Source organism: Palaemon carinicauda, unplaced genomic scaffold (assembly GCF_036898095.1).
Source record: "Palaemon carinicauda isolate YSFRI2023 unplaced genomic scaffold, ASM3689809v2 scaffold140, whole genome shotgun sequence".
In the NCBI taxonomy this organism is placed as follows: Eukaryota; Metazoa; Arthropoda; class Malacostraca; order Decapoda; family Palaemonidae; genus Palaemon; species Palaemon carinicauda.
In genome coordinates this window covers 9,552-37,447 of record NW_027168927.1, presented here as the reverse complement: position 1 = coordinate 37,447, position 27,896 = coordinate 9,552, and the positions used below count along the sequence as shown (strand labels likewise).

Sequence of the window (27,896 nt, the reverse complement as noted above, 5' to 3'; positions counted from 1 at the left end):
AAAAAAATGAATCAAATAGACTAACTGGAAGTAGGATAATAAATGGATTTTGAAGCAAAGCAAAAAATCTATTTTTGGGTGAGATGGCCATGTCGTCTTGATGGAATCTTCCTATAGACAGCTTTCTAAGGGATATTTGGCTACAGTGATACTCCCAGAGAATTAACCATAGGTCTCCAGAATTCTAACTCCTGGCGCGAGTATCCTTAAAATTTTTCTTAAGCATATCGCATAATATCAGGGGATGTATATCTTTATACAACACACGGCAATCTTCACCCCGAATAGCGTTTTCGCTTTGAGGGGGAAGAGTGGCGTTATCAAGGTTACTCTTCCTCCCCTACTATTACAGGGCTCCAAGATGGCGCTCATTCCTATTTCAGTAGCGCTTTCGCACGGTCGTTCTCCCTGCTCATCTAGTGTTCTAGATCGCTATTTTTGAGGATTTATTATGTATTCTCCAGCATCTTCTGCCTCTGGAAAGGAGGGGCAGAAAATGAAGTGCAGTGTGATGTACTGTAACCGCAAGAGTTAGCTTAGCTTAGCTTATTGCTGCCCTTCGAATCGAAGACGACTTCTGCTTCGCTGTGATGGGGATGAAGTTAGATCTGTTGTCGTTGGTGCCATCTTGCATGGCTATTAAGACCAATTCTGGATCCACACACTCTGCCACACAACTGGCAAGTCAGGTCTGGGTTGACCGGGGGTATCCAATCTCGACGGTTTTGTCTTCTCTCCCTGCGCTGTTGTCTTGCCTGGTTCCAGGTGTCTTCAAGTTGATTGACTCCAGCTTTACAGAGTGAGCGCCATAGTGGTCTGTCAGAGGCGTTCATTTCTAGTTGCTCAGGTTGTATGTTGCACTTCTTGAGCGTAGCTTTGATGATGTCCTTGTACCTCTTTTTCTGACCCCTTGATTACGCCGAGCTTCAGGGAGCTGACTGTAGAGGACCTGGCTATGTTCTGGCATACGGATGACGTGGCCGATCCACCCGAGTTGTTTTTCTGCTAATGTGGATTCTATACTCAGCAGGTTTGAACGGTGGAGAATTTCAGAATGAGGTACTTTGTCTTGCCATGTGAGCCGTAATATATGCTGAAGACATCAAATATGGAATGCCTCAAGTTGTTAACCGCAAGAGTAGGAACTTTTGCGGTCACACCATGTGCAGGTCTCAGGCCGCCTGCGTTGTTACCACCGAAACCTTGCAGTGTTGTGACCCCAAAGACTGCAACATCTGCTCGGCCTTGGTGGCCGAGGGTTTCGGTGACTTCATCGATTGCCTTGACATCTATCATAGATTTTCTCACTTTTGCTGACATCCTTATTGCCACTCCTTGTTGATGGATACTGTCTGTCCCTCCTATATATATAATGGAGCATTTATCAATAATGAATTCTCCATATTCTGTCCATCTTGTTTCTTGCAGGATACCTAAATCCATTATGTGATTTTTTTAATTCCTAGATAGTAGTTTTACCATATCCAGCTCTGTACAAGCTTTTGACATTCCATGGTCAAGGTTTTATAGGAGTTTTTTAGGGTGTTTGTCCAATTCCTTACTGGTCATCATCAGATCCATCCAGTATACGTCTTTCTTGAGTTTCAGTAACCATAGATTTTTTCCCAGATAGGGTATTAACCCTTCACTCGACCCTCCCTATTTATTCGGGCTTATGACCGGCATGTTTTACCATGATACCTGTAGTGTTATGACAACAGTTATTGCAATGGGAGCCAACTGATTGACCAGCCCAAACTGTCTGATCAGGCATCGGGTAGTTCTTTATAGTAAGCGGCTTATCCTTTGAAGGCAGATATTTATTGCACCCAGCACAATAACCCAAAGAGTTCTCATCCCTTTAACGAAACTGAAATTCATTTGCTTAGAGTTACAATATCGAAACCTCCCCAAGAGGTTATGAAAGTCTGAAGCTTTCGACTTTCTTTTTCCAACTAATGGATGGAATCCTTGATAGTAGAGGGTCTTCAACTTACTAACGGAAATCTTAACTGTGGCATAGCCGATTCCTCATCCCCCTTGATGCTTGCCTCGTTCAACTGTCTTTGCTCCCCGTTTTGTGTGGGATATCTACATTCCTGTGCTGCCTCCTTGAACCTCTCATTTTGCCAAGATTGCATTAATTCAATTGTATTTCTTAGAGGTTTCTGAAGTATTCTCTTGTAGCTTTTGATTCAGTATGCCAATGCGTATTCACATAAATCCTCACTGCATTTTTAGTCATGCAAAAGCACACTTGAGAGCTTCCCGCTGTGACCTGTAGATTTATTCCTTTGTTGTTTCTCCTGTCTGACATCCTGGGAAGAAATTATCCCACACAACCGCTATTCTCAATTTGGAGAAATGTTCATCAGGCATCAAAGACATCCTCTACCCTCAAACCATTTCAAGTGGCTGAAGAGAATTTAGTGTCTATGCTCTTTGTCATTTGTCTTTCCAGAGTAGGCTGATATTCATGACTGCCTCGTCACAGAGGAACTTGCTGATTTTTATCCAATGCATAGATTGCTTACAGCATCTGAAATTACATTCGACTGTGAATGTGATGCATAGTTTTCCTAAAGTTTGATAACTATAATGAAAGAAAAAACTTGGATATAGTAAGTGAATGTATCTTTATGTGTGTAAAAGGGATTTTGACGTAGGAAAAATATATTTTTGGGCTCGAGCCATATCGCCCAGATGGAAGTTCCTTCTGGCAACTTCTACAGTATATTTCAGCGATTGATATTACAAGAGAATTACCGTCAGGTATCCCGGGGTTCCAACCCCCGGAAACGACTATCCAAAGGTATCGTGTATAATCAGGGACGTATCCTAAGAAAACCATAGATATCTGCAACCCAAACAGACCTTAGCCAGTCTAATCCACTAAGGGGAAGGATAAGTAATGAGCCGCTACGCCTATCACCTTCGAGTGCCCTTATACCTTCCTGCTCCCCATTCCTTCAAAAGCAGCTGATGGCTACACTAAAGTTGATATTTTGGAGCGCTTTTATCGCAAACTTTGATGATTAGTTTTGTGAATTGGTTTCCTCTTTTTCGCAAACGTTGAGTATCCGTCATATAACTACTTTGCCAGAGTTCCACTTGGCTTTGTAGGTCCTATTGCCTGGCTATTTAGCCCTAATTTCTTGAATCCATCTTTAGCATCAACAATTTTAGTCTTCTGTTATACCCTTTTTTGCTCATTATTCCTTCCCTGTTGTTCATATCTCAAGTTTTATTATCATTCTTATTAACATTACTAGCTAAGCTATAACCCTAGTTGGAAAAGCAAGATGCTTTAAGGCCAAGGGCTCCAATAGCAAAAAATTGCCCAGTGAGGAAATGAAATAAGTAAACTACAAGAGAAGTACTGAACTATTAAAATACCATTTTAAGAACAGTAGCAGCATTAAAATAGATCTTTCATAAATAAACTATGTAAAGACACTTGTGTCAGCCTGTTCTACATAAAATATCTGCTGCAAATTTGAAGTTTTGAAGTTTCACTTGATTAGGAAGATCATTCCAAAACTTGGTCACAACTGGAATGAAAACCTCTTAGAGTACTGTGTAGTATTGAGTCTTGATGGAGAAGGTCTGACTGTTAGAAATTCAATGAATTCAAAATGATTAAAGGGACAATCCCTATCTGGACTGATTCAGATATCTGTATCGTAGATTGTATTTTATGGTTAAGAGCTAAGGCTTGGATAGTCTAGACCAGTGTTTCTCAATCTTTTTCTGGTGGTGGCCCCCTTCAATCCAGTGCAAGTTCTTGTGGCCCCTCCATGCCAACTTTGAGTTCTAATGCACCCCCCAGCACCCGCCATCCGTCCATCACCTTAATACGCCTAGGGAAGTAGGTATATTAATGGTTCTAGCTTGAATAGTACCATGTACTCAAAACACTAATTTCAGGTATAAATCAAATAACAGTATTAATTAGAAAAATATTTTATTTGAATACTTATTTATTTACAAAAGGAATACAAAACAAGGAATACATGTAGGTACAATTGGCTTTATCTTGAAAGGTTTCAGTGGGATCCCTGTGACTGATGCAAGGCTCCCAACTTGTCAGTGTTTGGCTTGAAAGCTGTTAGAGCGAGACGTAAATTGCCTCTTTTTTTTTTTTTTTTCTATGTCAAGGCGAATTCGTGTCTTTGACAGCAGGCACATCACCCGATTGAAACCAGTCTCAACCAAGTAAGATGTGGGAAAGGCAAGTAAGAGCAACTTCACATCTTTCTAGAGTATTGGGTACTTCTTATACATATCTTGATTCATCCACAGCTTCTGGTGTCATCCATGCTTGAACCTTGCTTGAGCTGTTGTGTTATTCTGAAGTTCAGTGAGACATTCTTGTAGGGTGACATCAATTTCAGATACATCAACAATGAAGGGATCCACAAACCAGTGTGGCACAGTCATTTGCAGTAGGTCAGAGAAGTGAGTTTCCATATCATTATGCAACTGCTTCAGATGGTCAACATACACTGCTAGGTCATCATCAAGCAGTTTGGTGGATATAACTCATAAGGAAGGAAACTGTGCAAACTCTCGTCTTCCAAGGTTCAATCAGAACAGCTTGAGTTTCCCTTTAAATGCAGTAATTGCCTCCTAGCAGGAAAACAGGGGGGAGTTATTTCTTTGAAGCTCTTTGTTCAGAACATTTAGCTTTTCAAATATGTCTGACAGGTATAAGATGTCACTCTTTGCATCAACAAGTTTCTGTCCAAGTTCTGTCCCACTAAAGAAAGAGATATATAACACTCCCAAAGTGCAATAAAACGGTTCAGGCAATTACCTTTAGAAAGCCACCTGACTTCAGTGTGCAACGCATTTTCAAATTCTTCATTGTTCTTTTCACATAATTGCTGAAAGAGGCGATCTTTCTGTGCACTATTTTTTATCAAGTTGACAGCCTTGATAACATGCCCAAGTGCTTCATGCAGATGTTCTGCTAGGTTTTTGGCAACCAGGTGCTGCCGGTGAACAACACAGTGCACACAAACGACATTAGGAACAGCTTTTTTTAAGTGAGCACTGAATCCCCGATACCTTCCAATCATAACAGCAGTGCCATCTGTTGCACAAGCCACAATGTTCTTGAGTGGAATGTTGTTACCCTCAAAATAGACCTCAAGTTTTTTGAAGATGGATTCACCTTTAGTGTCATTCGTTAATTTCAATGCGAAAAGCATTTCTTGACATATTTCATGAACATCAAGAAACCTGACAAATACCACCAGAAGAGCGAAATTATCAGGTAAAGTTGATTCGTCGAGATGAAGCGAGAATTCATTCACCTGCAGTTTTGAGACTAATTGGCTTTCAACATCAGCTGCCATCTCATCAATACGGCGTGATACTGAGGAGTTGTTTAGAGGAATAACACTAGTTACCTCTTGTGGACTCTGATTCATGACTGTTGAAAGCACTACAGCCACAGTTGGCATGATCAGAGATTCATCGATAGTATGAGGCTTACCTGCTTTTGCAATCAAATTTGCTATCTTGTAAGAAGCCAACATCCCTCTATCTACTTTTGCCACTTTTTGGGTAAACATATGATTCACTGTCATCCTTCCTTGGAGCTCATCAAGTAATTTCTTGAAGAAATCTAGCGGCTTGTCTTTATGTGCAGTCTCCAGATGCTTTTTCAGTTTGCTGGGACGCATACTTTCATTTGAGAGTGAGGTCATACATAGCAGGCACATATTTCACTGTCTGCAAAAATTACCTGGTACTGTATATTGAATCGAATGATGTTTAAAAAGTCAAGCATGATAAACAGAATATTTGAAGCATAATAATGATTTATTTCAAAATATTACACATTTATATATTTTGTGGGTCCTAAATTTTCTATGGCCCCCCATTTTTCCAATTTTGCCTTGTGGCCCCTGAAAAATTCTCATGGCCCCCAAGGGGGCCATATGGCCCACGTTGAGAAACACTGGTCTAGACTGGTACCATCACAAACTGAAGAAAGGTCAATGTTGCAGTGCTTTTGTTACCAAATTATAATAGTTTCAATATTATTATTACTTTCTAAGCTACAACTATAGTTGGAAAAGCAGGTTACTATGAGCCCAAGGGCTCCAACAGGGAAAATAGACCAGTGAGGAAAGCAAAAAGAAAATTTAATATTTCAAGAGTAACAACATTTAAATAAATAAATATCTCCTATATATACTATAAAAACTTCAACCAAACAAGAGAAAGAAAAAAATAGAATAGTGTGCCCGAATGTACCCTCAAGCAAGAGAACTAACCCAAGACTGTGTAAGACCATGGTACACAGGCTATGGCACTACCTAAGATTAGAGAACAATGGTTTGATTTTGGAGTGTCCTTCTATAAGAGCTGCTAACCATAGCTAAAGAGGCTCTTAAATCCTAACCAAGAAGAAAGTGGCCACCGAACAATTACAGTGCTGTAGTTAATCGCCTTGAGTGAAGAAGAATTGTTTGGTAATCTCAGTGTTGTCAGGTGTATGAGGAAAGAGAAGAATGTGTAAAGAATAGGCAAGAATGTTCAGTGTGTGTGTGTGTGTGTGTGTGTAGGCAAAGGGAAAGTGAACCGTTAACAGAGAAGGATCCAATGTAGGACTGTGGCCAGTCAAAGGACCCCATAACTCTCTAGCAGTAGTATCTCAACTGGCTTTAATCTGCAATGTAGATACCATCACTACTGCTACTCACAGTATTGAAGACCTATTTTAAAATCATTACTAGTATGGAGGTAAGTACTCTTCATGTTGTGTATTGTATGCATGACTTTGTTTCTTTTCTTTATTTTTGTCGTCCAACATTTTTACTTCATAAGTAAAAATGTTCTTTGAGCCCATAGGGAGGCCAAGTGTCCCAAAATCCATACATCCTTGCCAATCAAATTTCACAAAAACTTGCTTTCAAGATGCTGTAAGCCCAAGGGCTCCAACAGAAAAATAGCCTAATGAGGAAAAGGAAATAAACAAACTACAAGAAAAGTAATGAACAATTTAATTAAAATATTTTAAGAATAATTAAAACATAAAATAAATCGTACATATGTAAACTAGAAAAAAAACTAATAAAAAGTATGAATTGAAATAAGATAATGTATGGTGTCCAATTGTGCCTTCAAGCAAGAGAACTCTAACCCAAGACAGTGGAAAACCAAGGTAGGTTACATTGTATTATTATCATGAACTTAATCAAATCTTGAATTGGTGGAGTTTTCAGTAACATATCAAAAGATATTTGCAGATGAAACTTATGTTCATAGGATTTTTGTGTTTATAACTTGATATTTAGATAGTGATAAAGGTAAGGGAAAGGGACAATACCCTTGGAGGACAATGCCCTAGAGACTGATTATATATACATATGATCAGCACTCAAGCCCCTCCACCCATGCTAGGACCAGAGAGGGCCAGACAATGGCTGCTAATGAGACGGCAGGTAGACCCATAGATTACCCCAAAGTACCCCATCCATAGCTTGCAACTTAAACAGCTCGTTGGGCTAGATGTTTTAGTATATATAAGAGAGACATTAATCTACACAAGGTTTAGAGTTCCTGATAAAGAAATTCAGCTACTTTTTACTCCTAAATTTCAGCATTCCCAGTAGTTATTAGAAAATACTATCACTATTAATTCACTTTAATTTAATGGTAGGCCTATACTTTATTTAATTATCAAGTTATACTAATTTACTTAGAATATTACTACATCAGCTGAGGCAAATTTAAGATCATAAGATTCAACAACGTTTTTCATCATTTGTTCAATGTTTGCTTAAACTGTATGCTACAGCTTCACACACAAACATCGTAACCAAAAACAGTCAATTTGTTCCTTTAAATAATCAAATTATACTTGAAATTCTACAAAACACAAATTAAAGTTATGTAGTTCCTTCACTATATAAGCTCTTTATAATAATAGTATCTATTGAACATTCAATATTAGCGATTTTCAACACCTCAAACCAGCAAACAGAATAATTATTCAGTTATTTAAGCAATCTTTAAAATGCATCCTACTAAAATGTATCATGGCCTTTAATAAGAGCTTTTATTTGTTTAATTAAAGAAGTATTAACTTTTATAAGGTTATCTTCATAAAATCTAGTTTTTCTAAGTTCTAATTCATCTGATATACGTATAGGTATCACCTCCTAGGCCTCACACGTAATTTCATTCATAAAAATACAATTGTATGACGTCACATACCCCTCCCCCTATGTCTGATAGTAATTTCATTCATAAAAATACAGTTGTATGACGTCACCTACAATCACCAATCACAACAGAGGATGAATCAGTCAATGAGACAACAGATATTTCCCGATGAATATACCTAAGGCGAGACTGTTCCTCTGGTTAGTGGGCTGTTGTTGGCTAGAGAGTGAATAGTATTAAAGCTTTTGAACTTTTAGATGTGATAAGTAACTGGTTTCTCGAACAAGGAACTCGTAAGTAGCAGGAACTCTCTCCTGGTGGGATATTCCAGCCCTCTGATTGGCTATTTATTCTCAGCTGTGATTGGTTGTCACCTTTGTTTACAAACTCACACCTCGTGTCTAACATAGTAGCCAAATCCTAGTTAATTATTTCTTTAAAAAAGACTTATTTATTCAGTTTAAATATTGAAACAAGATTTATTATCTATTTTATTATTGAATTAATTTTATCATAAGTTTGTTTTTATGACAAATATAATTTATAAGACCTAATTCATCTGTAATACGTATAGTTATTTCACTCCTACCGAGTCGATTTCATTCATAAAATACTATTGTATGACGTCACTTACTACAACCAATCACAGCAGAGGAAGTCTCAGCCAATGAGAGGACAGATTTTTTCATCCTACTCATTTTTATATACAACAATAATGATATTTACAGATATATTTTATCAAAAAGTGATTGTTTTCGAGTTTGTTTAATAAAAGTTGCAATTTTAAACTATAATTTATCTGAAATAAGTATATTGTTGGCATTTAATCCCTACAGACGTATTTTCTAATTAAGGTTATGATATGGTAATTGATCGGTTCAGTTTAATTATATTATATGTTTAAATGTATTTAACTCAATATATAATACCCCCATGTGTTAAGCAGTTTGAAAATTTGGAAATTTGGGCATGCCTTCGTTTACTACGGTTACACACACAAACGAACACACATAACATCGTAGCCAAAAGCACAGTCAATTGTCCCTTTGAATATGGCTTATTTATATAACTTACGGCATTTAATGAGATTTCTTATTTATTTTATTTGGATATTAATAGTATTACTAAGAGAATTTTCTTTAAAAATTAATTTTCAAGCTCTAATTAATCTAAAATACGTATAGGTTGTTCACCCCCATTCATTTTAAACACGGATCTCTGACGTCACATCACACATCTTGAGAAAATAAAAAGTGGGCTTTAAATTATAAGCAGATAATACTCTGTTCTCCCTTTCACCCCCAAAGGACTGTTAATTACATATTTTTACATTTTTTTTTTTATAATTTTACGAGAAACTTCAGGCATTTTCCAAAAGAATGAGACCAACCTGACCTTTCTAGGACAAAAATTAAGCTTGTTAGAGCAATTTTAAAAATTTATTTAGCAAAATGTGCTCGAAATTTAACCTTATGGTGGGGGTAAAAGGGTTCTACCTTTCAATTTCAACAATACAAGATACAAAGAAGAAAATTGATGAGGTACTGACTGAAATATAAACATGGATGCAGAGGAAAAAGCTTAAATTAAATGATGATTAAACAGAATGTATACATAGCAAAATATAAATTGGAAATAAATTATTTTCATACATCAAGGTCTGTCTGAACAGACTCTGAGTGACTGAGGGTGAGAAATAAAGTTATAATCTCCTAATTTGCCCTAAAAGTAAAAGAAATTGCCGAGAAATAAAGTTATAATCTCCTAATTTGCCCTAAAAGTAAAAGAAATTGCCGAGAAATAAAGTTATAATCTCCTAATTTGCCCTAAAAGTAAAAGAAATTGCCGAGAAATAAAGTTATAATCTCCTAATTTGCCCTAAAAGTAAAAGAAATTGCCGAGAAATAAAGTTATAATCTCCTAATTTGCCCTAAAAGTAAAAGAAATTGCCGAGAAATAAAGTTATAAATACCTAAAAAGTAAAAGTAAGTACCACATGAAATTAGAACGAATTATTGTAGTATCTCTTATATCTACTTAGTATAAAACATATATTTGATAATATATACGTATAAGGTGTTAATTTTCGTTATGATATATAATTAATCATAATAATAATATATAGTTTTATCATATTAATATTGTTATAAATGAGAAAAAGTACTTTAAACTGAGATGCAATATACAAAAAATGAGGCCCTGGATGCCAGGAAGGTGGAACGGGATATATGTAAACAATGGCTTGTGAAGTGGACGTTAAAATTTCGAATCAATTCAACTGTATTTAACGGTAAGATTAAAGTAAATTATTACATTTATTTAGGAAAATTATTCATTTTTTAATATATAGATATAGATATCATAGCCCAAGTCATTAGTATATACAATTAATGAGCCCAAGGTTATGTCTTGCTTAGGAGCTATTCATTCGGCCCAAGAAGGTGTTAATTTTACCATTTGAAATAATACCCAAAGGAGTCATTGCTATTTTGGTGTAAGTTTAACCCCATAGCTGACCTGGTAAAATTATATTTCACTAAGCATCTATTTGCCGTGAAAATAAGTGTTATTTTTGTAGAAAAAAAGACGTTTTTCTTTGAGAAACATGTGTTTTAGTAGATAAGTTTGTCCCGTCCGTAACTGTAATATAACCAAGACCTTAGAGGAACGGACTGTGTCAGTAATGGAAATGTGGGTAAGTAATATTGTAGCACAATGTTCCTAACTGGTTATGCACCTTAAGGGGGTGTATGTATGATAGCGGCCACCTGTGTGTATTATTGTCTAACTTAGAATACGGCAGTGTAAGGAGGGTCGCAGGGGGCACTAGGCCCCCCGTTAGATAAGGACAGGGCTTGTAGGTTAGGTTAGGGGGAAAGTTTAGGTTAGTTGATGTCCATTTTTAATGAAAATGTGAGGAACTGGCCACTGATGTACAAAGGCTCTGCCATCTTTTTTCTTGTCAGAACTGGTCTCGGGGTGTATGTATGATGGTGGCCACCTGAATGTATTGTGGCTAACTTAGAATACAGCAGTGTGAGGGAGGTCGCAGATGGGACGTTAACCCCCTGTTAGGTAAGTAAATAAGGACACGGCTTGTGGGTTAGGTTAGGGGGGAAAGTTGTGGAATGATCTTCCTATTTGGGTAGTTGAATCAGTAGAACTTCAAAAGTTCAAAGTTGGAGCAAATGTTTTTATGTTGACCAGGCTGACATGAGTCTTTTTATTGTTTATATATGACATATCTGTTCTTGACGTAGTTAATAGTTTATGTATAACATATCTGTTTTGACGTTGTTACTGTTTTTAGAATGATTTATTGTTAACTTGTTCTCATCATTTATTTATTTCCATATTTCCTATCCTCACTGGACTATTTTCTCCAATTGGAGCCCTTGGGCTTATAGCATCTTGCTTTTCCAACCAGGGTTGTAGCTTGGCTAGTAATAATGATAATAATAATGTCCATTTTTAATCCACACATGAGGAACTGGCCGCTGATATACAAAGTCTCCCTGGTCTCGTGACTTGGGGAGTGCAAATAAAGAAATGAACTGCGTGAATCAATATATAGTTTAGGGAATGAAATTTACATATAGCAACGGAATACTGTATTTTCCATAATGAATTACAGATATAAAACTTTTGGGTGTTGACAAGATGTTTACGAGTGTTTGGTACTTGAATTGAGGTCCCTAAAATGATGAGGAACTGCCTGAAATAGGCATAATTGAGTCTTTTTTTAGTAAACCTGGCATTGATCCAAGTTATCTGTGTTTGTTCCTTAACATAATGCAAACTTTTTACTGTTGATGATAGTATGAGCAAAGCTTCAATGTCTGCTTAAGCTTTAAGTGAGGTAGTTGTAGAACCCTCCCACCCACCAAGTAGCGTAACTTTCACTTTGTTTCTGTCCGTTGTATCAAAAGCACATAATGAAATATTATAATTAAGAAATATATAATTTGTTCTCCGGTCTTGGGTAGTGCCATAGCCTCTGTACCATGGTCTTCCACTGTCTTGGATTAAAGGTCTCTTGCTTGAGGGTACACTCATGCACACTATTCTATCGTATTTCTCTTCCTCTTGTTTTGTTAAAGTTTTTTTTAGTTTATATAGGAAATTTTTATGGTGGTACTTTTCTTTAAATATTCTACTTTTCCTTGTATCCTTTCCTCACTGGGTTACTTTCCCTGTTGGAGCCCCTGGGCTTATAGCATATCCTGCTTTTCCAACTAGGGTTGTAGCTTAGCAAGTAATAATGATAATAATGATTTAATGCAGTAAGTAATACGACGTTTGTAATATGAAGAGGGACTATTTGTCGAATTTTCCAACTGAAAATTGTTGGCATATGAGTTAGGTTAGGTCCACCCTAGGCCAAAATTGAACAGAATTTGACGTGCAAACCATTGAGCTTCGAATAGCTTCTTGGAACCTATTACGTTTGTAAGTTGAGGACTTTGCCTATCTCGCTATTTTGATCTTGCAGTGACTAAAACACAGGACTTGATGGCTTGGGTACTGGGTAGAGATTGCCCTTTATTCATACCCTACATGGGACTACATGATACCACATCCCCCTTATCACATACAAAGAGTTAATTACACATAATAACTAATCTGGCATATAAGTACAAAGAGATAAACGGTGAAAGTTCCATATTCAAACGTATTCCATTGTTTTCATCCCTTCACAATAAACATGCATAGTACAATTGGTGATTGTGGATAGTAATACAGTGATACCTCTGGATACGAAAGTTTCTGCTTACGGAAAATTCAGGATACGAAAAGCGATACAAAGTTTTTTATGCCCCAGTATACGAAAAAATTTTCAGGATACGAAAAGCTTACGAGATCCCAACTCGACGCCGAGAGTACAGTACCTTTTTTTTCAGGGTATCAACCCTTAATTTAGGCGTACAGGTAACAATACACCTTCACAGATCCAAAGGCTTTACATACAGTACCGTAACTTTTATACAGTAGTAAAGAAAATGGACCGTTTTCTTAGGGCTTGGAGGGGATAACTAGGCTATAACTATATTATTGAATAATCTCATAGTGGTTTCTGGAATCGATTAGGCTGTTTTTAACAGTTGGGTTAAATATTGAATGATAGAAATGGCTGCATTGCATGTTTATTACTACAGTTTAGCGTGTTTATGAAAGAAAAGGTGACTTTTTGTAAGGCTTGGAATGGATTAGGCTATTTACATGTAAAACGCGACTCAGGATACGAAAAAATCAGGATACGAAACCGTATCCTGAACGGATTACTTTCGTATCCTGAGGCATCACTGTATAAGCATAATAGCTATAAGCTTTGCAGACTTTGGTCTGAATAGTGTTGGTTACAGCAGGGCAGTCATAAATATGAAAATAAATGACAACTTTTTAATTTTTATTTTTTTTTGGATGCAAAGAACAACAACACTAAAATATAGTAAAATAAAATGAAAACCTGATACACATATGTAACGACAGGGTTCGAAATGGAGCCTGTTCTCCAGTCCGAGAATCGTAACTTTTTGAATAAAATTTATTATTCTGAATCACTTATCAGTTCTGAGACTGATAACTTTTCTTGTTGAGTTTCAAACTCTGGTAACGACCTCTCAGCATTTTCGGTCATGAAATGAGGGGGGGCCGTTTATTATTGTTTAACTTAACACTTTATGGGAACTTACGGTATGTGACCACGTTACTTTCAATATATCTGGATGGGGTTTTCACCAGCCGGCCTGACTTGGTATACACCGCTGCCGGATATGTAGTGTTATCACTAGTTGCGGGTCTTTGGTGGGTTCTTTCGGTCTCACTAGGTGGCGGCAGCGATATATCGGTAGGTCATGGTGGAGGCTGTGGTGATGATGTTGGAGCCTGCTGCCGGGTGTTGGACGGTTCTGTGTTTGTCGCGACCGGTGTCGGACGGATGTGGGACCGGTTCCTCCTGAGGCACGCTCCGTTTTTGGCTTCCACAATGTATGATTGGGGTTCTTCTGACTGGTTGTTCGGTTTGGAGGTCTGTGAAGTGCCGTTGTGTCCGATTTGGTCCTAGGCGATCCTGGAGGTGGTTGCGGGTCGTATTGTGTGCGAGATGTGGTTCGTATCGGCCTGGTAGGTCAGTGGTCACATTGCGACCAAACATGAGCTCTGCGGGGCTGGTTGTCTCATTGTCGATCGGGGTGGCCCGTAAGTGGAGTAATGCAGTATGCATATCACTGCCTGTCCTAAGGCATTTTTGGATGATCGCTTTGCGAGGCTATTGGACTGAGGGTAATGTGGGCTTGATGTGATGTGCTTAATACCCCGGGCTTTTGTGTAGTCCCTCATTGCTGCTCCCGTGTATTGAGGTCCGTTGTCTGAGACCAGGATTTTGGGGCATCCGAACAGCGAATACAGGAATTTGAGGTAGGTTGGCCACACTTTCAGATGACAGGTTTCTAAGTTCGGTGACTATCGTGAATTTTGTGAAATAATCAGTTGTGATCAGATATATCTTGTAGCCAATTTGGAAGATGTCCGAGGCGACTTTGAACCAGGGCATTGGGGGAATGTCATGATGCGTGGTTACACTAGAACTTTGCTGGGGCTGGTACTTCTGGCATATGTCACATGCCCTGACCTTGTCCTCTATATTCTTTGCGATGTTGGGCCAGAATACACACTCCCGTGCCAGGGCTTGTGTTTTTGTGATCCCTTGGTGGGACCGGTGGAGCTGGTCCAGTATCCGGCCTCTGACCTCTTTTGGGATGATAACTTGTCGCCCTTTGAAGATGACTCCGTCTTCCACAGCAAGGCTTTCTCTGTATGAGAAAAACTGGTGGATATCGGAGTGACAGCCTTTTACTGAGGTAGGCCAACCCTCGATGATAGTATGCTTGAGAGTACGCAGCACTGGGTCGGTGTCCGACCTATGGCGGACCTCTTCCAAAATCTGGGGACCAAATTTTATGAGTGTGACTGATATCACATCGATTTTATCTAGTTCCACTCGTGTGTCCAAGGGGATTTCCTTGTCATTTTGTGGGTTAGGAAGGCGTGATAGGGCGTCGGAGAGTACAATGGTTTGTCCTTCCTTGGACTTGACCCTCATGTTATACCCCTGTAGTTTCAAGAAAAGACGTTGTAGTGTAGGTGGGGCACTGATCAGTAGCTTCTCCCAGATATTAACGAGGGGTTTGTAGTCAGTGACGGCTTTGAAGTCTCTTCCGTATAGGTAGGTATGGAATCGCTGTACGCCGTGTACTAGTCCAAGGTCCTCTCGCTCGATATTGCTGTAATTTGCTTGCGTTGGTGTCAGGGCTTTGCCGGCGAAGGCCATTACCTTCCCGTCTTGGATGAGGGCCGCTCCGAGGCCTTTTTGCGATGCACCGACTTCAAGAGCCACGGGTCGAGTTGGGTCATAGTAAGATAGCGTGCTTGATGGCGCTATTTGGTATATCAGGTGTTGATAGGTGGAGTCATGGTCTTCTTCCCATTGGAAGGGCACATCTTCCTTGACCAGATCTCGAAGTTTTTGTGACTGAGTTGAGTAATGTGGTACGTAGGGGCTGAGGTAAGTCATTACTCCCAGGAATCTCTGTAGTTTCTCTTTGTTGGAGGGTGACGGCATGTTATGCAGGTCGCGTACCTTTGACGGGTCTGGCATCATTCCCTTGCTGGTATAGCGTGGTCCGAAAAACTCGATTTCTGGTTTCGAAATGGAGCATTTCTTCGAGTTTAGGCTGAGCCCTCGTTGGGCTGCACGCGGCATGAACCCCATCAGGTTTTTGTCGTGTTCCGACTGGTCTTTCCCACATATTGCCACGTCATCGGCAATGCCAACAACACCTGCGAGATTCTCGATGATAGAGTCCATCCTGGCTTGAAATATGTCCTGGCTTACATTCAGCCCGAATGGTAGTCTTGTCCAACAATACCGGCTGTGTGGTGTTCGGAACGTTGTCAGTAGTTGCGAGTCCTCTTGTAGCGGTATACTTCAGTAGCCTGCTGTGGCTTCTAGCTTGGAGAACACCTTCACTTTGGAGAATACCGGGTTGATCTCTTCTAGAGTGGGAATCTTGTGGGGGACATCTTTTGAGGTTTTGGTTGAGCCACTTGGGGTCAAGGCAGATCCGTAGGCTTCCATTGGGTTTTGTGACATACACGAGGCTGCTGCACTAGTCTGTGTGTTCCGTTACGCGTCTGATAACCCCCTTTTTCTTCATAGTGTCAAGCTCAGACTTGATGCGGGGCTTCAGGTGGATACTCGCCTTACGGGGCGGATCACAGAAAGGTATCGCGTCATCCTTGAGGAGGAGCATCGCGGGCTCTTTTAGTTTGCCGATACAGTCAAACTGTGCTGGGAATTGCGCTTTTAGTTGCTCGACTGATCTAATAGGGCCCTGTTGGCTTGGTTGCTCAGGTACTCCAGTAACGTCGTTGACACTGAATTCCACAATACCAAGTTTTTGGCATGAGGGAAGGCCAAGTATGGCTGGGCCAGACACATCAACCACGAAGAACTTTTCTTGCGAGAATGCTGGGTTGCTTAATTTGCGGACGCTGAGCATTAGTGACCCCAGGCAGGGAATATTGTTGCCACTGTATGATGTTAGTCTTACTGATGGTTCTGGGGGTAGTACGAAGTTGATGGGTGCATCACCAAAAATTTGCTTGTATATCCGCAAGGGCAGCGTATTGCCTCCGGAACCAGTGTTGATTTTGAGCTTCAGGGGCCCATAGGCTGGGGTGGTTTTCATGCTTGACCATGAGCTTTGAGAATGCTTCTCGTTTCGTTGCCACTCCTATATCGGATATCGTTATCATGTCGAAGTTTGGCATATAATCTGTTTGCTCATTAAGATCGGGGTTTTCCTTAACCATGACTTCGTGTTGTCTGTGGATAGGAGCCCAATTTGGACGTCGGTAGGAGCGCCCTCTCGTCTTGCTCTGGCGTTGTGTCTGCTGTGTGTTGTCTCCTGGCACTATTCTGCCTCCGACAGTTTTGCGGCACATCTTTTTCCAGTGCCCCTTGATGCCACAACCACTGCATCTGTCATTGTAAGCGGGGCATGATCTTATGGGATGGCTAAGCCCGCAGTTCCCGCAGGGGCTGTCCAGGGTTTGTGGTTTGTTCCGTGGCTCAATGCTTTCCCTTCGGATTGCATCCACATTGGTATGCTTGTACTTGCGTTCTCAGGGCTCATATGTATGGAGCGTAATGATGCCTTGGAGGCCGCAATGGCCTCGTATTCCCGACCTCTCTCTAAAACGTTGTTCACAGCATATCCTTTCGGTTTAGTTAGGAGTTCTTTCCGAAATTCCTCGAATTGTGTTCGTAGTATGGTCATTCCGATAAGTCGTTCGTTGAGTTCTCTGTCTTCAACCTCGCACTTTGTCGCTTTTTCACGGAGTCGGGCCAGGAATTGACTGATTGTTTTGGCAGGTTTCTGTTTGATATTTGCGGATTCGAGGCGGTGAACTCGGAAATTTATTTTGACCGTTGCATCGACCTCACTTTCAATAAGCCTCCATATGTTCTGCGGCATGCGTTGCTGCTGTTCAGTGAGGCCGCTCCATAAGATACGCCTCATGCCCTCATCGCCGAGGGCGATTTTAATTTTAGTTGCTTGCTTGGGTCTGTGACTTCCTGGTCTTCGAGGTACAAGTTCATGCCCCTTGAATGCACGAAACGACTCGGCCAGGGGCTGGTGAGCCCAGTCCACACTTGGGCATTTAGGCTGGGCCATTATTGGATTTGTTTTCGAGAGGGTGTTACACAATAGATGTATAGTGGTTGAATTAATAACACAGTTTACGGTTCACAAAGAGACACATGTAATAAAGGTATGGAAATCACTACAGCATTTGGCTGGCAAGCTTAGGGCATCGGGATTCAACTGGTCTACTGTTACGTGTGTGAGTGCAACATCTTGGAAGTCTTAGTATCTTAGATTATAGTACAATCTACTGGGTTTACAATGGGCAAAACAACGTGGATCGTCAGGTGTGCCTTGTTACATAATTATGACAGTACATGGCCCTTTTTCCTCTTTTCTTTCCCTTCACTTGGAGTGTGGCGGTATTGCTGTTACTTTCCGGATAGGACTTTGATGCAGGTAAACCTCCCAATGGAGCAACGTACGTGTGGGAGAGTATGTATAGAGATATATGCAAATCCATTTCCTACTGTATCCATGCATTAACAGACACCATATTTGTATCGATAGAAGTTTTTTCATAACCTTTTGTCAAGTTTTGGCAGGAACCTGGCTTATCACCCGGGACATCTTTTCCTCAGGTTGTTATAAGGGTGGCAGAGGTCAAGCTTTGGCTCCCTTTACCTGTGTGAACACTTTGACATCCCGGGAATTGAACCAACCAGTTTGGTTATAGGGACTTCCTGTCTCCTCGTTATAAGTCTCTGGTTAAAGGACAAATATTTGTATTTGTGAAGGAACGAATCACACAAATCTGAGACCTTTTAACTTTCTTCCTCAACTGCCCTACAAGTCTTAGGTTAAGGTCAAAGTGGCTTCTCTGTAGCCTGTCTGGTGGACAGAGCTTACTCGCCTCCTTGCAGTGACTACCCACGACATTTTTTAAATATTGAGAGTCAAGTTCCAGCTCATATTAAAGGAGGTTTGTATAGTTAGGAAAAATACAAATTACTAAAGGAATATCTTGATTTTGATTTTGTTTCTGATGTTATAAAGGCAAACATTGATCAATTAATATTAACTGAAAGTTGAGTCTTGAATAATGAATAATTACTCAGAATATTTGATAAAAATTAGGTACAGTATTTGCCTCAGAGCACTGCTTAGTATGCACGCAAGATACTTTTAACACTAATATCTCAACATTATTAGTAGTACTGATTTACGTGTTATTTTTTTTTTTTTGTCTCATTTCAGGTCTCGACAGAAATGATGCTTTGCGTAAGCAGTATGCGGGAAGTAGGAGAGAAGAGTACCCGAATCTTGAAGTTTACTTTGGAGGAAGATGGCAAGAATATTGGTTGCCACTAATGCAGTTGTGTCATGAAGACACCACCCTACATCTCTGTAGTAGAGGTAAGAAGGATTTGAATTCTTACCTTTACATAAAGGATTTATTTCTAAACCGCCAAGTTTCTTAAAAGTGATTGTAATGATAAATTCTTTTAGGTCTATTAGAGTATTTTGTAGAGTAGTTTATGCAGGAAAGCTGCATTTACAAACATAGTAGGCCAGCATATCTGTTAAACTGCGGCACAGCAGTATCTAGAATGGTAAACGTGTTGCCTTAGTTTAACGGACAGTTATTTGCTGGCTGGATTTGCTCTCCTCAGATAATGTTTGTGATATTAAGTAATGTGAAAACCTTTTTGGGGATGAATTGAATCTGGTTAAATAATTTTTAAAACTATTTGTTCTTACATGAATACAAAGCATTGTCCCTTAATAGAAAGAATGATTTCAGCTGGAAAACATCTGGTAAAACTTTTGATAAGGTGATAGTTGTCTCTGGCAGGGGGAAGGTGAGCCCCTCCCTTATTAAAGGCAACTGAGCTTTGGTATCGGTTTGTACCGCACGTGTATTACACACGCTCGTACACTGGAAAGGTATTTTCTGTTTTTTGTATATTGTCGTTATCGCTTTCCCCTTGCACTGATAACCTGTTCATGCCTGTGTTTTTGAATCATTGTGTTTGAATTTTTATGTCATTCTTGACTGGAACCGGTTGTATGTATACTCTTGTACAAAAAAGTTACTGTAGTTGCATTTGACTCATCTCTCAGTCACCTCCTAATGGCTCGCTTTGTCTGCGCCCCCCCACCCTGCTATGCCTTACTGTTTTAAGATGCTGCCCACCTAACCTGCCATTTTGGCACATGCTGCCCCAATGAAACTACCGCCCTTCACTAGCAGAAAAGTGTTCGCCTGGTTCCAGCATGCCGAAGTCCAGTTTTGTATCAAGGGCGTCATGCACCAAAGCTTATTACGTTGTCGCGGCGATCCCCAGGATAATTTAATCTTGGCACTTATATAAGCACTGAGAGGCCAAGTTTGCTTGCACAGTTGTCGGCTAGGATTCTCTTAGTTTGCGGACCATCTGGCGAGTGTCATAAAGGAAATAGATTCTTTGATGGAACTTTGAAATAATAATATCCAAGAAGACCCATCGATAAGAGTTGCTGAACTGTGACTCCTACAATTTCTCTCCCAGTGGGAGAAACAGTGTAGTATTTAGAACCTTACCCTAGGATAAGAGATACTTTAGTAGTATGTTCTTGCTTCTTTCGTCAGGTAATACAGTAGGATACGTAGGTGGAATGTAGCCATCCCAAAGTAGAAGGATCAACACACACTACATAGCTCACGGAGCTGCTACCTACTCTCGGTTCCGACGAGAACAAGCACACACTACCAGTAGGAATAAAGGCTGCCGGCTTTCTTTCCTTCAGCACCGGCAGGGTGAAGAAAAAGATTTCCAGGAGCACCATTTTCTCTCTTCGGAAAGCCATCAGACGGGCGGATCCTGCATCTACAGAAGGAGCAGGGGTAACTTCCAAAAAAGTGCACAAAGTCAGAAGTCTAGGTTTGACATGAGCCTTCAGGAAGAGTCTCTCAGTGGCTGGAGTCTGGAAATGTCAGACAATCTTCACCACTCACTATCTTGAGGAATATACACACAGGTCCCAAAATACTTTTACCCTCAGTCCGTTGGTATCTGCTTAGCAGGTTTGTAGCGAACATAACTCCCTCACAAGACAAGAAGAATCCCGTTCAAGGTAGCGGTCTCACGTAATTCTAAGAGGGACGTTTTCTTTTCCTTCGCTTGGGGTGCAACGGACATGGTGTTACTTGCTGGATCAGACTTTGATCTTGATAAGTCTCCCAACGGATCAACTTATGAGTAGTATGGATCGAGATATATGCAAATCCATGTCATACAATGACTGTACATTAACAGACGCCATATCCTTATGGATATAGGTTTTTCCATAACCATCTGTCAAGCTTTGGTAGAAACCAAGCCTATCTTCTGGGACATCTTTTTCTCAGGCTGTTACAAGGTCGGGACGGGTCATACTCCGTCATCACGTGAATGAAGCCAACCTGTTTGATTATAGGGATTTTCTCCCTTCTTATTATAAGTCTCCAGTTTAAGGACAAAGATTTGTGTTTGTGAAGGAAAGAATCAAAATTCCTAACTACACAAACCGGAATCCTTTAACTTTCTTCCTCAAGGGCCTTACAAGTCCCAGGTTAACATCAAAGTGGCTTCTCAGTAGCCTATTTGGTGGGCGGAGCTTAACCGTCACCGTGTAGTGACTACCTCCACCTTTTTAGGAATCATGAGAGCCAAGTTTCAGCTGCTATTAAAGGACTCAGTTTTTATAGTATAATTAGGAAAGTGCTTGAGGTTATAAAGGCAAATACTAATTAATTAATGCTAACTGAAAATTTAATAATGAATAATTGCTCACAGAATGTTAATCTTTAATAACAATTGGATATTTCCCTCAGAGCAATGCTTAGAATGCATGCAAGATACTTTTAATGCTAAGATCTCAACATTTTTAGTAGTTCTGATTTACGTGTGACTCATTTTTTTTTTTGTCTTATTTCAGGTCTCGACAGAGATCGAGCTTTGCAGAAACAGTTTGCTGAAAATATCTTAAAAGATAAAGGACACAGGTACAAAATCAAGCTGTACCGGAAAGAATGGAGTACCTTAGTCAAACAGGAAGAATTTCTCAAGCTTGAGATATTACTCGACCGGGACAGTCGATCCAGAAGTTCTGACATCTACTCCCCATAGTTAGCATAGAAGATAAGGCCAATAAGGCTACTGTATTGAATGGGTATCAGCTGGATTCACTGCATGTCATATAAAAAAATGTACTGAGTTAGAACTCCTTCGCTTCTTCACTCGACTCCAGATCCCGGTGGCCTTTATGAAATTCCTCAGCTGTGTATGGCAAGAATAAGGCCGCTAACTCTTTTGAGTAAGTGTCATCAAGACAAATCACTACATGCGTCTAATAAAGGTAAGAAAGATTTAAATACTTATGAACAGTGTATCATGTTTCTTTATGTAAAGGATTAATTTTTAGGCTTTTCATTTTCATAAGAGTGATTATAATGATAAATTCTTTTAGGGCTGGTATTGTGCAGGTTAGCTTACATAGGAAATCTGCTGTTATGAACAGGGCAGCCACAAGCCAGCATGTCCATTAATGAGGTACAGTTGTATGTAGAATGGTAAACACGTTGCATTAGTTTAACGAACAGTTATTTGCTGGTTATTACTTCATTTATGAAATGAATAATGAAAAGATCAATTAGGCCAAATCATCTTTAAAGCTATTTGTTCTTACATGAATCAAAACCATTGTCCCTTAATTGGAAGTATGATTTCAGCTGAGCTGGAAAACATCATGTAAAACTTTTAACAAGGTAGTAGTTGTTTCTGGCGTGTGGAGGGTAAACTCCACCCACACTAAAGGCAACTGAGTACTCACAGTACAGATGTACTTCTCTGTTGCTCCATAAACAGTTTTCTGATTTTTTAAATTTGGTTTTATGCGTCTGATTGTAGAAAGTCTGCAAGGTGAGATGTGGGTTTGTCCTGGTAAAACTGGTTGTGACTGTGGTAGTTTTCTACACAAGTCCTCATCATCTTTGCACGTTTTGCAGATAGCGAGTACAGTGACTTTCGTGTTTGGTTTGTGCGTCCGATTGTAGGGAGACTCCACAAGGTGACATGCTGGTTTGTCCTAGTAAACCTGGTTGTAACTGGGGCAGTATTCTGTACGAGTAATCATCATCATTGTATGTTTTGCCGACAGCGAGTTTAGTGACCTTCGGGAGGCAACTGAGGCTCCCATCAAGGGAGAATTGACATCCATCAAGTGACAATGGTCAGAACTTGGACAGGCTGCTAGGAAGTACAGGACAATGTAGTCTGGTGGCTGAATGACAAGAACCTCATCAGGGAAACTCCACTAGACTCCTCACCTCTGGAACACTGATGTTCAGAGACACATCCAAGGATGGAGGGGCGGTGCACACCTAGGGATCTAGACCACCTTGGGGATATGCAAATGGAAGTAGCACTTCTACTATTGCAAGCTTAATAGAGTTTGATTGGGTATTCACTGGCGCTGATGGACGACAACACTACTGTAGTGGCCTGCTTAAACAAACAAGGGGATCCTATTTTAAACCCTTTGTGAGATAGGAAAGCAGATGTACGTTTGGGCAGCTGACGACACAGTAGAGCTGTCAGCTAGGTCAATTCTTGTACTTGAGGACACGCTCATTCGCCAGGGACGGATAGTAGTATCGAAATAGTCTTCACTTTTTTGCGCAGCGGAAAGGCTTCTTGATCTTTGAGGTTTGCCAAACAGATGAAGAAGAAGCTACGAGTAATTTTCTCGCCAGTTCTAGACCTGTCGGCAACGTTAGAGGATACTTTCGGATATCCTATGAATATCATGAACGCACACATGTTTCCACCCTTCTGTTGGATTCACCGCCCAATCAGGAGACTATTGACGACATTGTATGAAAGGATGATCCCGATGGACACCAGCTGAATGCTATCCAGACTTTCTGATGCTCCTCATCTTGGTATGGCGAGAACTAACCCTATGGTCCACCCTCCTCTGTCAGCCCAACCTGCATTTGTACCACATCTCAGTATCTTTTATCATTCATCGCGGTTGGCAACTACCCAGCATGTCCTCCAAGTGAAAGGGTTTTTGTGAGGCACAGCACAGAGGTCTGGATACTTGTGAAGATCATCAGTAGCAGTCTACCAGGGGAAGTGGACCTTCTTCTGTGACTGATTTGCTGCTTTACCTTTGTTGGGAAAGGCTCATCCAAGTCTCCAGTGTGGAAGTCGTTCACTTCAGATGGAAGGGCTTAAACCTTTCTTCTTCATAGGAGTCGTCTGTGATCTTGGATAGCTTCGAATAATCTTGTCCACCTAGCGTGGGACGTCACTCGAGTTCTCGTGTCTCTTAAGAGACCTTTTGAGATGGGAGTCATATAGGAATCTAAATTGAGTATAGTGTATCTGTGGATGAAATCATGATGAGGGGTAGATGGAGATGGTTTGGGCATGCTCCTCGCACTCATCAAGAGAGATTAGTTCTCCAAACGTTCAGCTGGGCTCCACAAGACACTAGAAGAGTTGGAAACCCAGGCCTACATTGCTGAGGACTATGAAGCGTGAAGTAGGAGACGATGAATGGAGAAGTATTGAATTAAAAGGTCTAGATAGAGACAACTGGCGAGATCTAACCGAGGCCTTTTGCATCAATAGGCTTAAGAGGAGATGATAATGATATGATATCTGAATATTGGTCCAGGTCTCATTGATATGTCTGTATTTGATTGTGTGTGAGTAATTCAGTAATAAACCTATGTACTCTTCATGCCTTAGCTTATTCAAGTCAGGTAGTTTAAGGGGATCGGCCGCCTAAAATACCGAAAAAATATGAAACATATTCGATTTGCTGAAAAAAAATTCTATGGCTTCGTAGAGCATTCAAGAATGTGTGCACGAAGTATTATGCTAAAATTCGCCTTACTTTTCTAGTTATGGCCTGAAATGTAACAATAACTTTATACACATAAAACACCAGTAGCGCAAATTATTTAGTCTGGTATAGTTTTTGTGATATATGTTACAAAAACTTCCTTTGAAATGAAATATATAATGTCAATAATATCCTAATTGGCACCTTTCTGGTTATAACTAGACAAGACAAAACACCCGTCATGAGGCTCAGTTGCCTATAAATCTTCACGTAATAGGGTCGCATTTTTTCATGCTCGCTAGCCTTGACTGAACTCTCTTTTTTTCTGCGGTGTTTTTAGTTTTTCACCATGCCTAAAAAGGCGCAAGAGTTCACTTCATGCTTCTAGAATGCGGAAACGCCAATTTGATATAGCCATCGAAGAAGTAGAACAGAGAATTCAAGAAACTAATGCCATAGAGGGGAATGAAGCGACAACGAGAGAGAGAGAGGGGCCGCGCAGCAAATGGCGCACGCTAACATCACTGCTGGCCAGAGACCAACCACATCCACCCCTAATCGTCTCTCTATTCGTTCATCACTGCTAAAGGGCAAAGATATTTTAGAAGAAGAATGCAGTGGATCGGAGGCTGATATTATCAACGATAGTGAAAATAAAATGATAATAATAAGTGAAGCAAGACTTGAAAAATTACTTGAATCACAAATACCGAATTGTAGATGCAAAGTAATTCCGAGAATCCATTTGGCAGGGGATGGATTTGAGACACTAATAAAAAAGATATGTCCTAAATGCAGAGGGAAAATTATTTCAGAACCTGCAAAATGCCCACCGATTTCTACAGAAGGAAGGAAGGCTCCAATTTACAAAACCAAATTTATAATAATATGTCTTAGGCACAAAGATAATCAATTGATTAATATTTCTATTCATAATACTTTTGCATTAAAGCAATAGACATTAAAAATAAGATTTGAAATACAGTTAATACTCAAAAAAAAAAAAAAAAAAAACATAAAATCAATGGTAACACAGTCTTTTACTTTTTTTTTATGTACCTAAAACTTTGAAGGCCCGTTTCTCAAAACATAAGTTTTTCACCTTCAAAATGTATCTCCTCCCTTAGTATTGGACCAATCTTAATGTAATTTCATATATAATATGGGGAAACATGGTAGATTAAAAAAAAGCCGGGGATTTTTAATATTTTGAGTTTCTGATTTTTGGCAAATTTTTTCCTGTAATTTTTCCGGGAAAATTTCATAAAAATAAAAAAAAATTCATATCTTGAAAAATAATTGAAAAACAAAAAATCCCCGGCTTTAAATCGAAGGTCCATATGTGTTTTATACATGGTTCAAATCTCATCCCTTAAAACCAAAAATCAAAGGAGGAGATGCATTTTGAAAATGGCCATTTTTGGCCGAAAAAAGCTCTGGCGTCACAAAACCTAAGGTCACTGAACAAAAAAAAATTCCCCAAAAGTTCCACACAATATCCTTTAACAAACCCCCTATATATCAACAACCTGTCGTTAAAAAAGTCGGAAACCGGCCGATCCCCTTAAAGTACATACTCTGCACCTTTGTTTCACCTGTATACAATGGCGTGCCGAGTAATTTTGCGTATTTCCGTTGTATTACGGTAGTACAGTACATGTACTGTAATGGTTGGTTAATGTCATATGGCATTTCATTTCTGGAGTAGAGAAGGATCAGTTTCACCGCTAGAGGTTCTCATGGTATTGAGTACATACTTAGATCTTAGAAAACTGGACTTCTGTGCATTTCTAGCGTGTGGATATTTCCGCTATCCCAGATTGGGTTAATGTAAAGCAATTGGTCTTTAGTGAAATAATTATATATTAAGAATGATATTGTGATTTTAAGAAGAAAATCTTTATACTATTAATGTGATGAAAAACATGTGAACAATAACAGTTAAGCTGGATAGATGTGACTATTTTTTCTGAATCCTTAGTTATGTTTTTCATGCTATTGAGTTGTAATTTATCAACGTAGAGTTTTTATTAGTACTTCGAAGCGATGGGTATTTGAGTGTGAGAATCTCCACTTAAAAACTTCATGAGTCTTCATGTTAAGTAGAAGAATTTAAGGAATAAGTAGTATTATGAAATTATTATTTGAATGACTTCAAAGTAGTTAATGCAAGAAATGCTAAAATTCATACTTTTCTTCACAGATTTTGAACTCTACGATGACTGTCTGCAGAGTGAGGAAAGGAAATAAAGAAAAATAAAATATTTCAAGTATAGTAACATTGAAATAAATATGTCCTATAAAAACTATAAATTTTTTTAACAAAGCAAGAGGAAGAGAAACTAGATAGAAGTGTGCCTGAGTGTACCCTCAAGCAAGAGAACTCTAACCCAATGCCGAGACCATTGTGTTGTTCAGTCTTTGGATAAATATCAAGACACCAGTCTACATCGCTCTAATAAAGGTAAGAAGGATTTGAATACTAATGAACAGTAGACTAATGATAATTCTTTATGTCTGTTTACCAAGTCCCTCCCCCCAATTTTGGGGGATAGTGGATATCGAAAAAGGAACAAAAGGGAACTTTTCCTCTCTTTGCTCCTCCCAGCTTGACGTGGGATTCAGCCGGGTTATGTCCCCTGTGGCCCCAGGGGCATAACACAAATTAGAATAACGTCAACGTATTCCTGCGTGTCGTAAGAGGCGACTAAAAGGGACAGGACGAGGGAACTGGGAACCCCCCTCTCCTGTAATTTTGTTCCTAAGAGATATCATTCTTTTTGTAAAGGATTAATTTCTAGACTGCTAAGTTTTGTAAATGTGATTATAAAAATGAATTCTATAAAGTCTGGTATTTTTAAAGGTACTGTATTGTGTAGGTTTGCATTTTTCTCACGTCTTGCATTCATGAACGTTTCAGACCCCAGCCGGCATATCCGTAAACCCTTTACCCCTAAAGGACGTACTGGTACGTTTCACAAAACCCATCCCTTTACCCCCATGGACGTACCGGTACGTCCTTGCAAAAAAATGCTATAAAAATTATTTTTTCTATATTTTTGATAATTTTTTGAGAAAATTCAGGCATTTTCCAAGAGAATGAGACCAACCTGACCTCTCTATGACAAAAATTAAGGCTGTTAGAGCCATTTAAAAAAAATATACTGCAAAATGTGCTTGAAAAAA

The 27,896-nt window shown here is 39.5% G+C and overlaps 1 protein-coding gene across 1 annotated transcript; it reads left to right on the top strand.

Moving 5' to 3' along the window:
- Window positions 1–10,356: 10,356 nt before the first annotated feature.
- On the top strand, window positions 10,357–27,168 carry LOC137635555 (uncharacterized). Its single transcript, XM_068368026.1, has 4 exons — window positions 10,357–10,471; window positions 19,089–19,247; window positions 21,792–22,211; window positions 26,914–27,168. The coding sequence occupies exons 1-3, from the start codon at window positions 10,357–10,359 to the stop codon at window positions 21,980–21,982; spliced, it is 465 nt and encodes a 154-aa protein (XP_068224127.1). The 3' UTR covers window positions 21,983–22,211; window positions 26,914–27,168.
- The last annotated feature ends 728 nt before the right edge of the window (window positions 27,169–27,896 follow it).

Bases quoted from the DNA above. Each gene is read 5' to 3' on its own strand.
- LOC137635555 (XM_068368026.1), top strand. From the start codon at position 10,357: ATGCAATATACAAAAAATGAGGCCCTGGATGCCAGGAAGGTGGAACGG. The intron at 10,472-19,088 runs GTAAGATTAAAG...GTCTCATTTCAG, and splicing joins CAATTCAACTGTATTTAACG to GTCTCGACAGAAATGATGCT. The intron at 19,248-21,791 runs GTAAGAAGGATT...GTCTTATTTCAG, and splicing joins CCTACATCTCTGTAGTAGAG to GTCTCGACAGAGATCGAGCT.